This window comes from Metopolophium dirhodum, chromosome 1 (assembly GCF_019925205.1).
Source record: "Metopolophium dirhodum isolate CAU chromosome 1, ASM1992520v1, whole genome shotgun sequence".
NCBI lineage: Eukaryota > Metazoa > Arthropoda > Insecta > Hemiptera > Aphididae > Metopolophium > Metopolophium dirhodum.
Window position 1 is genome coordinate 132,330,072 of NC_083560.1, and position 14,048 is coordinate 132,344,119.

The window sequence follows — 14,048 nt, forward strand, 5'->3', positions numbered from 1 at the left end:
ATTAAACCTGATGATGTTATTTGATCCAATATTCGCAAAGCTGGGCAAGTTAACTATTTTTTTTAACTAGTTAAAGTTAAGTTATCCTAAAATAAAAATAACTAAGCTAAGTTAAAGTTAGTTTAAAAAAGTTACTGAATTTAAGTAACTAAGTTAAGTTACAAATTTTCATGAAAATAATTACTAAGTTAAGTTACAAGTTAAGTTACTTTTTTTTTTAAATACCTTTAACTTACTTCTAAAGGTTTTTTTTTTATCTCATCGTAGGAAAATAACTAGTTTTGGTATAAAGTAAAACAAACGCTCAAATGATTACATTGACGAATGACTAAATTCACTCTTGGAACTTGGAACCCTTTTAGTCACACACTCACACCAGTTGACACACGCTACTACATAAGTTGATACTTGATATTATATAATATAGAGACTTATAAATTGACACCAATTAATTCTTATATATTATTTTATTTATATGCCAATATAATATTGTAGGAATGTAGAGTGTAGTTTGTACGGAATAAGATCACCGTATCAGAAATTACTTATTAGGTCCGTTCTGGAAATTTAATTATTACCTATCAATGTACACAGTACACTAGTAGCAATGTAAAATACATCTTAACCGTTGTCATTTCATAGAAAATATAAACTTCCTAGTTATATTTCAAATAAGTAATAAATAAATATTAATAACCACTATTCAGTATTCACTATAATACTACTAATTAGTAATTACCATGGATAAATATATATAAATATATAAAAATATGTCTATATTATTATATCTATATTATAGTAAATAGTAATAAATATAATATTTTACAGTTCATAAATCATAATAGGAAAATTTTTGTAAATAACTTTTTACAAATTACTATTAGTTTAACAAAATAACTAAGTTAAGTTACAGTTATTTATAAAAAGAAATAACTTAGTTATTAACAAAGTTATTTTATACATTCAATTTCTTTTAACTAGTTAAGTTAAAAGTTATCAATAAAAGTAACTTTTAACTTAACTTTTAACTTTTTAACTAGTTATTGCCCAGTTTTGAATATTCGTAATATTAGTCGAGAACTGATGATATATTGTTTTAAATTTAATTATTCCATGTAAAATACCCAAACAACGTCGTAAATATTTTCGAACTTGTACACAAAAATCCTATATCCCGATGTGTTATTATCGCCGTGTCATACTTATTACATATTATTACGAGTATTGTTTGTTTTATTTATATAATTAGTTTTAAATCGATTGCAATAAATTCACAATTTACTTGGGTATTCACTCCTTATTTATATGTAGGTAGTATTATATAGGTCTCATTTTAATCAACAAATTTGTTATTTAAACTATTATTGATTCTAGTGCATTTTTCTATACTCCCGACCTTTACGGGAATTCCCTTTACCTATGTTACGTTTCCGGAACTGCCTTACATTATGCACACTCATTTTTTTTTTTAATGTATTATACCAGATGATGTTACTTATCACTTATTTCTTAAAAATTACTATGGTTTACTGATTTTTAATCCAATATTAGTGATATTAATTCAGAACAAGAGCATGCATTTGTATAAAAAATTCCGTTTTTTGTTATTTACAATATTAAAATGTTACATAATGTTTGCGTTTATCGTTATTAAGAATTAAAACATTGTTCAACTTTTGCGTTTATCGTTATACAGGATTAAAACTTTATCCAAGTTTTGCGTTCATCGTTATTTAAAATAGTGTTATGACCTTTTAAATTTAAAAATATTAACTATTGTGGGTAGGTAATGGCCCGGATTCGGAGTATAATATAATCAATTTTTAGATTGTTTCCATGAAATAAATGTTTCTACGAAACCAATAGACCTTTTAAATAAACAGATTTTAAAATATTTTGTTTTGCGTTATTTTTTATTCAATGATATTCCATAAATTATGTTTTGCGTTATTTTTCGTTTAATTAATGATATTCTATAAATTACGTTTTGTGTTATGTTTTGTTTAATGATATATAATAATATATTTTGGGGGACGGAGTGGCCGAGCGGACTAAGGCGTCGGCTGTGACGCAGCCGACCCGAGTTCGATTCCTCGGCCATGGGTGGCATTTTTCTTCGGACAAGTCACGGTGTCCGGAGAACAAGTGCCGCCATCCCCCACCCAGGCATGGCAGATACCCACGGGTGCCCACTTGAAAATCTGCCAAAAACTACACACACGTGTTTACCAACCAACAGTATCCTCCCCTACAAATAAACAAACAAACAGCTAATGGCCATAGTTGCCGGGCTTAATGATCAAAAAAAAAAAAAAATAATATACAGTGTGTCCCGTTTTAAATGTACCACTAAATATCTCAGCCCGATAATCTTAGATTGAAATACGGTTTGCTGCAATAGCTTAGGGGTACTGAAGTACACATTTAAGGACAAATTTCAAATTTTTAACTCTTGTAGTATGCGCATGCGCAATACAAATTTTTTTTTTAAATTGCAACACCTATTTTTGTCACCGGATATGGATAGATTATTTTATTCTAAGTAATTTTCATCCATTGACCATAGTTCTAAACCAAAAATTGAATGAGTTACACCTTTTGGAAATTTTAAAATAATTAAATTTTTTCGATTTTTTTCGAAAAAAAATAAACATAAGTCAAAACAATGTAACGGAGTATTTTTTATTTAATTTCCTACTTCACATTCTTTATTAAAATCTATGAAAAAATCACTCAATTCAAATTTAAAACAATAAATGTTTTTGGTAAAATCGAAAAAATTTAATTATTTTAAAATTTCCAAAAGGTGTAACTCATTCAATTTTTGGTTTAGAACTATGGTCAATGGATGAAAATTACTTAGAATAAAATAATCTATCCATATCCGGTGACAAAAATAGGTGTTGCAATTTAAAAAAAAAAATTTGTATTGCGCATGCGCATATTACAAGAGTTAAAAATTTGAAATTTGTCCTTAAATGTGTACTTCAGTACCCCTAAGCTATTGCAGCAAACCGTATTTCAATCTAAGATTATCGGGCTGAGATATTTAGTGGTACATTTAAAACGGGACACACTGTATTTTGTTAATCGTTATGTTTTGTTTTGCGGTATTTAATTATTATTGATTATCGATTTCTGTTATGATTACGTTTACAAATTTAATACGTTTTTTGTCAAATATAACGCTGTATTCACAATATATTATTATGTTATTATAACGTTTGGATGCCCTGTTGAGAATTGATGAGATATTGTTTTAAATGTTATAATTCCGTGCAAAATACCCAAACCACGTCGTAAATATTTTCGAACTGTTGTACACAAAAGTCCTATATATCCCGGTGCGTGATTATCGCCGTGTCATACTTGCTATTATTACGCGTTGTCGCGGGCGTGCGTTTTCTTTTCGACGTCCGTCCGGACGAATAAATAATCGCCGTCGGAAAAACTAAACTCTAGCGAAAACGGACAAAACGGTATTTACAGTGGTCGTCGCCGTACTTTTATATCATTATTAATAATTATTATAGTCGACCGCGATAGTTTCCGACACCCAGACGTAATTAATTATAATTTTTATTCGAACCGTCGTCTTCGCCGGCTGCCGAGTTGCGTCGAAACAGTTATGTCTGAAATATTCTCTCGAATAGTTTTCTTTTTTTTTTCATATTACAGTCAGGCGAATATTATTACCACCGAGTAGGTAGTCATGTAAGGTTTTTAACTTTTTGGATCCGCCATAGATTAAAGTTTCGGGAACGACGTGGCCGTTCCCATTTATAATAATAATAATAATGATTTAACAGTCGGTGGCCCGAAAAGCATGACATATTTATACGTTTTAACACCATCGTCGATTTAATTCGCATTTTATTATTAGCGACCTTTCGCGCGGCTATTTGATGGTATTTCGTTCCTATGAAATGTTTCTCAGTTACATATTTTACAAGACCGTTCATTAACGAATTAATAATTAGGTCACGTTGGGGTAATTTTGATAAAAAATACTAGGTGAGCTTAATTTCGTGAATACAAAATACACATAAATTTAAAATCCCTATTTAGGTAGATATATTTTGAATTTAACTTCCAAATAATGGTAAATCAATTTAAATTAAAAAAGCAATTTTTTATTTTAAATGTTTTTTCCATAAATTTAAATTTCACTAAATCAATGTTTATTTTTTCCCATAATGCAGAATTGTAAATAATTGTATATTTTATGTAGTTAAGTATTGAACGTTTAACTTTAAAATAGTACCTACCTAATGTCAAGTACCTAAAATCGTTTATTGTTTACTTACTTTTACAGCGGAATAGCGGATAATAAATTGTGAAATAAACCTAGAGAAATATACTTTATACTAAGAGTTAAATAAATCAATATATAAATGTTTGACAAATAAGAATAATAGTGGACATTTCGAAGAATAAAGCAACATAATACATACTATTATAATATAATATGCATATACAGGGTGATTCTTTTATCACGAAACACTCATTATTTCAAAAAATATTAATGTTTTTAAAAATATTTTTTTATATAGTTTCAAGTTGTTAAAAATCAACGTTTTTATTAAAACATTATATTTTTAATATTTTTTATCCTTACATTTTTTTAAGTTTTTTACTTTTTTGAATGACAACATAGAGTTTTAATTGCATATTCCAAAGTAGAATATTTTTCTAAGTATTTTGATTCATAAAGTTAATAGTATATGAGTTATCAGTATTTAAAATTTAGATGGGTGGAGTGGAGATGTACGTGGTCACCCCGCACAATGTTTGTCCACTACTCCGCTTGTCTAAACTTTAAATACTTATAAGTTATAAGTTATAACTCATAAACTACTCGTCCTAAATTCGATTTGTATGTATCAAAATACTTAGAAAATATTCTGCTATGGAATATGAAATTAAAACTTTGTTGTCATTCAAAAAAGTAGAAAACTTAAAAAATTATTTAAAAATATGATTTTTTAATAAAAACGTTGTTTTTTTAACAACTTGAAACTATGTAAGAAATTGTTTTCAAAAACAAATACTTTTTGAAATAATGAGTGTTTTATGATAAAAGAATCATCTTGTATGCATATTAAAATACCAACATATTTTTTTATGATACTGATACGTGGTTTTTCTTATGGCAATTTCGAATTCCAGTAAAGAGTATAAATTATAAATTTAGTTTTTGTGATTGATTTTTTTTCATTTACATTTTATATGGGTACCTACATTAAATGATTTATTTGTTAGACCTTATATTATTATGACAATATTAAATTATGAGACTATCACGTTACGTAGGGTGACTTTGTATAACTATAGAATAAATTATATTAATACATTTACCAACCGGGTTTACTTTTTTACTAAACCCTGAGTGAGTACGCGACACTTCAGTACGCGGGTTTTGAGCTTTTTGACTAATATTTTAACGATGATTTTATATCACTGTACTTGTTTTGTAGTTGTACATATTATATTAACACGTGCAATAGGATGGCTGTATTTGTTCCAACCAACGTTTTCCATCGTAAACATTACGTGCGGATCGCGATTATGATTTCTATATTTAAAAAACTATCGCAAATTATGGAGAAAAAACACGTGTTAAATATTTCACAGAAACGGTTAAAAATGTATTTTATTTCGTAGTAATTTGAACCACAGTGCATACGAATATCTAAAAATAACAACCGATATATTTTTTCACCACATTTGGGCTGTGGTTACTATAATAATAATATGCGATTTTTAGCATGCCATTCTTCGCGTCTCACGAGTTACCACGTTTACCTACTGTTTCTGAGGTTCTACGCGATAGTGCGGTTTGTATGGATTAAATAAAAATGATAAAACAGTGAAACCTCAGTACAGTGTTCCAGAAACTCTCGGTTATTGACATTTTGTCCGCTACTTAGAGGTGTCCATTAGGGGAGGTTTTGCTGTAGTATGATGCGCCTATAGGTACACAGTTTCATTGTAAATTTTATTGTTCCGTTGATTTTGGTGCGGTTGAGTGTTGACATAATATTATTAGGTGTTGGGGCAGCTATCGAGGTATATTACGTATTTTAAATTTATTTTATATAGGTAATAATATCGTGCGTCATTTTTTTCGCTACTATTTTTCTAACTTTTAAAGAGTATTGAACAAATTATTTATTGGACAGTTAGTTGTAGTTAATGAGTTGAATATATTACCTACATTAAACATCTGTAGTGTTCTTGATTTAGGTATAAATTCGTTGTAGGTACTTACTTAACGTTGTCGTGTATAACAAATATATTATCTACTTAAATTAAAACGTTTTGTGTACTCCGACATTAGTCCACTAGGAATGAACATTTCTGATTTTACGCAAGAACACATAATATTATTCTGCAAATAAACAACATAAACATGTCTTAGTTTAATTTATTTATTTAATACTCTGAATTATATTGTTAAACATATGCGTTCGTTGAATAAACCTTAGATGATAATAATAAGACGCTGTACAAAATACACAATTTAAATTGTTCATTTTTTCTTGGCATACTAAACCGTAATTAAAAACGTGTGTCAGCTATTACGCTTGGTTTACCTTACGTGAAAATAATTTGTTTCTACGATGTTTTTATAATAATTATTTTTTTTAACACGGAAGACGTTAATGAAAAATTAAAAGGTGCCCAGACACCATCACCTCAATCCCGAATATCTGTTAAAATTCTATTACATATTAATATAATAGTTTTATTCATCGCGTAAACGTCATCGACGTGAGTCGTTTATCAGCCAATAATTTCCGTTACACAATTTATAAATTACAGTACCTAAGTAGCGAGTGCCTAGCTCAGAGTTTGGCATGAATCCTACAATATGTTATTATACCATATGATACCACTCTACTGTCTGACGTCTACATATCTTGCTGCAGCCGTCGTTTGATCGAAATGTTATGAAAAATTAAAAACTTTGTGTACATAACTGCTGCACGCTGAAAATAATATGCCACCTAGTTCCAAAAAAACTTCTGACAGGATTAGACGGATTACACTCTTCTTAATTATTACATATATAGTTCACCAAGTTCGGAATAGTGATGTACCTATATTGTCATTTTCTATTCATTTTTTGACGAGTTATTTTGGGACCTAGTCCGCCAAAAATGCCTTTCACGTTTTGCCACTATAATATGGCTCCTCGATTAAAACACTCTTAGCCGTATACGAAACTTAAACCCTCTGTGTAAAACTGACATCGTTTTTATATTATAAAAGCTTATCGGCAGCACTCCCTCTAAGTCTTTACCCTGGACTCATTACGTTTCATAATTTATTCAAAGCCAGCTTTCTTACATTTCTGCCAATTCATATGCAATATTCTATAAAATCAGCTCCTTGCACGTAGTTATTGCCAAATATTTTTAATTTCGGTTTTTAAACTTTTTATGAAATTACATTGAACATAAACATGTTGCTGAAAAATATAAACTGATCACATAATCTCATAAACGCAAAATAATGAGTAAATCCACCCTGGCGTACAATTTTCCTTTTAAATTTACAACTATTCTTTTTTACACCTCGAGAGATTAATATTAAAAATCTAAAACATTATCCCTTAAAATACAAATTGAAGAATCATCCCCAATCGACATGAATAGGGCTGGGAAAGCTGTAGCTTTAAATACATAACAATAATTAATATTCCATTCTTGTGATCTACAACCTACAAATATACGTGATTAGGGGTATGGCAGTTGGGCGCTCCCGGGAAGACAAACGGCTTAAATTTTCATTCTCTCCCACCCCTCGCAACAATAGGTTTTTTATAATTTTAAAATATTTTATCGTAGTAATAGCCAATATGGCATAATAATTATAAAACACAACTTTAAACTTACAATAATAATGTAGTTAAAAAATAAACCACGTGGAGGGGTGCTAATTTAAGAGACCAGGGTGCTAACCACCCACTTTCACCCCGTATGAACAAGACAATGATGTGAAAGTCGTATTGTACAGAGAGGTTAGGAATAGGACGTAAGGTAAGACACCTTATATATTTTACATTAATATCGTAGTTCATAATAAACGTGTGGGGAGTTAGTTCATTTAAGACAACAGGCACACCCCTGGCACCCCCCCCCCCCCCACCCCACAATGAGCACCCACGGCACTGACCACCAGAAGTCGTAATATGTACAGAGAGAACGGGGGCCGTGCTGGAATCGCACTTATAGCCGTCTTGATGTGTAAAAATAATAATTCGTCGGACCACGAACGTTTGGACAATTGCCCGCGGCGTTCTGCACGGGCCGCCGCCGACGACGTATCCTTCTCGACAATAATAATAATAATAATAATTTAATCTCGCGACACCCACTACAACCAGGCTGCAACTGCGTAACCACCCACCCCGCGGTCGTCCCCACCCAGCCCGGATCATTAACACCACCCGCGGGCCCTCCCCCCACGCCACCGACGGATAAGACGACGTATCCATCTCGATGGGTCACATTATATATATACACACGATAATGTACAATAATATAATATTATAAAAATATCACACGCACAACAATATAATAAAACGCTGACTCGCGGTGGTACTCCGAGCCAGCAAGCTCCTCCGAGCCGTGTACAGTATTATTTATATAAATAAATCGCGTCCAGCTTTCCGCCGATTTCGTCGTATTTTCTTCTACTCGTCGTTTATTTCTTTTTTGCGCCTCTGATTCCGTTCCTTTCTTTCGGTCTGGTTTTCATTCGATCGACTGCCCCCTATAACAGTCGCCGTGAACCCGTAACCGAGCACGTCGTCGTCGTCGTCGTCGTATTATAATATTATTCTGCTGCACTCGCCGGTCGCCGCACAGCAAAAAACGAAATAATAATAATATTAATAAACAGCCGACGACGACGCCGCCACCGCCGCCACGTAACTCCATCCGGAAGAACCACCGAGTCGTGAGTCCGTCCGCCGCGCGTACACCGTCTACTTGTATAAAATATTATTATAATAATTGTTGTACACCGCAGAGACCGAATTTTCTGCGAATTTTCCGCACCGGCCGATAACATATAATATTGCCATCACCGCCGTCACTGCACTATAGGAGGTGAATATTAATAATTATAATATTATTACATCGTTTTTTTTTTGTGCTCCGAAAAACCGTCACATGACTCGGTGAAGTAACCTTAAATAATAATATAACAGTAGTGTAAGATAACACTACAAAATATTTTATTGAAATAGATCGGATATTATATTGGATTATTAAAATATTATATCATTCTTGCAACAGTTGTGTAGTTAGCCCTCACTAACCGTACACGAGTTTAATTTTGAGCTTTTGTAATGTTTATTTGTTTATTTATTTTTTGTATTTCGCAATCGTATTGTGGGTGAATAATATTAGATTAAGTAGAGAGACCGGAATTATGTACACGCATAATAAAAACGATAATATGCACAAAAGCTTATATGAAATATGCAGTAGGCACATTGTGCATTAAAAATCCGTACCAAATAAATACAAATAATTAGGTAATAAACTTTGATAACAATAAAAGTATACCAGTTCTAACCTGGTATCTTTGATAGCACTAAAAGCAAATCTCTCTGCAATAATTTAAAATTAGTTTTCGAACGCCATATTAGTTCTCGTCTTCTTTGTAAAGAGGAAACAGTTTATTTATTTATTATAAGAGTGTATAAAATGTGCCTTAACGCTTCAAATACGCATCGATATAATATGTAGTTAATGAAATGAGCCTGACTTCCATCCCTCATGCATATAATTCCGGTTTCTAAATGTACCTATATGCAAAGAGCTTGTAATTATTTCCAGTCGACATCATAATTTATTACATAATAATGTTGTTAATCGAATCGTAACCTCCTCAGGCTATGTAACCTCCTCAGGTCCCGTGGCGTCCAAGCATAATATCCCTGCTTGTGGTTTGTTTTTTTGCTCATTGGTTTTGAAATCTGAAAATGTGTTTTTTTCCCGTTTACCGACAGGTCACCGAAGATACGGTCGGAGTAAAAAGGTTGCCCAGAGACTTTGCCGAGCAACTGCGCTTCGACGAGTACGCGCAACAGACGATCACCACTACCTCCAAGACCACCTCCACCACCACCGACGAGTATAGGCCCGTGGCTTTGGACAAGATACCGGTACCTTCGTGCGGCGGACATTTGACAGGTGAGAATTGAATTAATAATACTAATCTTAGCGTATATAGCAACCAATAGCCAATATCAATATATTGGCTATTGGTATTTTAAATGCGCACGAAACATCGATTAGCTTCTATTTAACTATTATATTTATTCGGTTGTGACGCAAATCGAGCAATATACGAGTGGAGGAGCACCGCTAATGAAGTAAATGAGACTAATGGCATTCTCGCGATTTTCGCGATCTACTTGCGGAGGCGAATATGTAACGATTTATCAACGTACGCCGCACATAAATATTTTTATTTCTGTCTTGTTTTATATTATTTTATACCTCCGTCCGAGTCCCCGTGCACTATTAATCTTGTGATGCGACCTATCTTTCTCTCCCGAAAAAAATAAACATAATTTATAATATTACCGCAGTGAGATAAATCATCAGTAATAATAGTATGTATGTAGGTACATCGCAAGGGTCTTTCGACCTACTACAATTTTTTTATCTATTTAAAAGACTCGAAAATTGTTCTAAAGTGGAAATTTCGAGGTCGGTACCCAAAATCTCTTGAAAAAACTTTATGACAACAATCTTTTATGAATTTTTATGTTAAAATATGTTTTGTTAATTGAAGAATAATTTAAGAATACAATTGATTAATAAAATGTAAATATAGGTTTATAATACCTATAAATATTGAGTGTTAACTATTTGAAATAAAGTTAAAACTAATGAAATATATTTTTAACTTTCATAATACTACTGGACCAAAAAGTATTAAGGTTGTATTTAAAATTAAAAATCAAATTTTTAAATTACATGATATTATGCTTACATTTTAGAAATGTCTTAAAATTTCCGAAATTTAACGTCTCTATTCGCAGACAATGCGTATACAAATATATTGTATTCGGGCGAAACACCCACTAAATCATAATAGCGAGAGTTGGCACATGAAATCGCGTATCGTTTTCGAATCGGAACAGCCTCGTGTTCGTCATAATTTATTAAATTGTATAAAATTATTATTAGCCGTGATGGGAAACTCGTGTATGTGAAACATTTAGCAGCTCTCGTTTACACGCAGAGCAGCGACATTTGGCCACATCTTCCGGCGCGACAATATATCTATATAATAATAACTATTATTTTCCATATTTTGAAAGAGAAATAGGCAAAATAGGTAAGATAATATTTTATTGGCCAAAAATAAGATAGTTTAAATAAATACAATAATTAATTACACATAGTTTGGCCCAATTCACCACTAAGGTAGTACCTTGTGTTGGTGATATTGGAGTTTCTAGATCATAATATAATATAATAAATAATACATTTAATTAGGAGAGAAAACAGACGCAGAGTAAACAAAAAAGAATATAAAAATAAAGCAGAATAAAACAGAGAATAATTAAATACAATGATATAATAATAAAAATGATAATAATAGTATTAATAATGGGCATAATAGAGGAGTTGTTTATTGTAGGCATGTCTTATCAACCATAATATATTATAATAAGTTGTTTGTATTAAATACAATAAATTTTATTATAGTTTTTGCGGTTTATTATAGATTGTGGTATAGTATTTAGTAAGTCAAGACCTATTTTGACAAAGTGTCGACTTGCTTTTAAAGTTTTATAAGTTTGTAATTTTATATTTTTTTCCTGGCGTGTATTGTGGGTTTTTGGTATAATGTTGACCAAGTTCAATTTGTAGACGTAGTATATTGAATTTCGTGTGTTAAGGTGTGTGAGAGGTTGCCCTATGATGCAAGTTTTTGCACTAAAAACGCGTTTGCTTCAACTGCCCTAATTTATTATTAAATCATATATTTCAAAGTTACGATAAGAGAAAAAAAAAATTAATTTAGACATTCCAATATTATACATTTAATTAAATAGAAAGATATACCCCTGCATTTTTTGTGTAAAGACTCACTTCGTCTAACCTTAAGTAAGCCTTCGTTTTCCCAAAGGTAAAACATGATCTATATGATTTATAGTGGACAATATTTTGTAGATAATATATATTATAATTCAGTTTAGTGCGTAACAAAATAGTTACAGCAGTTTAAAAAAGTAAAAAAATGATTTTTAAATTGTATAATAGATATAAAATTTAAAAGGCATTTTATACCGTCCATTTTTTTTGACAAAAACAAACATATATTTTGTCCTTTGTACAGATAAAAACTAATAATTATACTATAAAATAATATAATATAATATAATATATATGTTTATAAAATCATGTTACTCAAAACTTATTAAGAAACAATAACTTGAGTATGTAATATGTAAGTATTTTTTCACATGGTATAATTACATTATTTACCTAATTTTAATGAATTCTTCAATGACGGATCCGGCATTTTACTTAAATATTTTTATAAGAATTGACTAATCATAGTTGTAATCATATTTAAAAATAATCCAAGATTAGGCCCTAGTGGGAGAAAGTGACTGCTATATTATCCTCCCTTAAATTTCCCTCTGGTTAGCGCATGCCTGTGTGTGTGAGGACCCAGACATCTATTTTATTTTAGACGCACTAACAATCATACACATTCACACGGCATGCACTTAGAAAGTTGCCTAAATTAAGTCCCTTAGAAAACGGTGGTTTTAGAACAGCCTTTGTCTTACACAATAATATACCTTCATTGCGCTACACGAAATTTATTTAATTTGTTGTTTTTTCCGTTTAAAAGTATCAATATTTTGCCAGTACACTGTCATATTGATATTAACTTATAGTAATCCGCGCAACATTTTTGAAATCAAATTTAAGTTCGTCCTAATCAATTTTACTTTAAAAAGGTTTGCTTACATATTTTATTTAAATTACATGTTTGAGTTAAATATTATTTTTTCATTTTTAATATTTAGTTTGGGTATAAGGGTATAATAGTTGAAATTTAAATTTTCTAAAGTCGTTTTTAAGGTATAGTCTTCCTTTTTTGTGACTGTAGACAGTCTGTACTATATTGGCATGTGATAGATATTTTTTGGGAGAAATCATAACAGATCGATTCCCTTTAAACAAAAATAGATCTGTAGGTATGTCCTTTCTCCAAAATTATTTTATAATAATTTATTGTTTTAAATTTAAAATTACACTGAAATAGTAATAGTCGATCTGCGTCCATATTAGCATACATTAATGTATTTTCAATTGGATTTTGTGATTATACGCAACGATAACGAAATAGAACAACTTGTAATAATTAATTTGAATTTTGGTATTGATATGTATACATTTTAAATTTCTTTAAAATTATCTATGTCTATATCTTGACTGTCGATAAATATTTAGTTTTGTCCGTAAACGTAAACCATTCCATGACTGGGAAAATATGAGAAGCAGATTCAAAAGTTGATGTTTATAAAATACACAAAAGTATCCATCCTACAATTAAAACCAAGTTCGGCAACATTTGTTTAAAAAAACATCCAATATTTCTTGAAATGATTTTACGAGTAGGTACCTATAATAATACATTCCGATTGGATATTTAGAACAACTTATATGAATATATCTATTGGTTTCTAATTTATTACCTTTGTGGCTTTGTGTGTGATTCACAAATTAATTCCCATCGTATAAGGCTATAAAGGTGACAAAGTGATAACGATGCGAGACTAGTGTTCGTCTAACATCCGGTATTTGTTTCCTGTCCTGTTTTCATTTCTTTTTTCGCCTTTTCCTATGAAATTCATAAAATAATTACGAATACCAGTTCAAACTGTTCAATGTACTTACAATTTTGATTTCGATTTTCAATCTATTGAAATCTATAGAATTAATTCTAAGTCGTCCTCACATCACTGTAATTTAGACTCAATGAATATTAAACTA

General features: G+C 30.8%; 1 protein-coding gene across 4 annotated transcripts in view; it reads left to right on the top strand.

The window, feature by feature from the left end:
• LOC132933927 (filamin-A) overlaps positions 1-14,048 on the top strand; it is a 146,010-nt gene that overhangs the window by 93,052 nt on the left and 38,910 nt on the right. For 3 of the 4 annotated variants that reach the window (XM_061000205.1, XM_061000206.1, XM_061000207.1), the window contains one exon: positions 10,028-10,211. In XM_061000205.1, the coding sequence (XP_060856188.1) occupies positions 10,028-10,211 (184 nt within the window). Of the gene's footprint in view, positions 1-8,663; positions 9,120-10,027; positions 10,212-14,048 lie in introns of those variants that run through there. The other variant, XM_061000209.1, reaches the window with a different exon arrangement.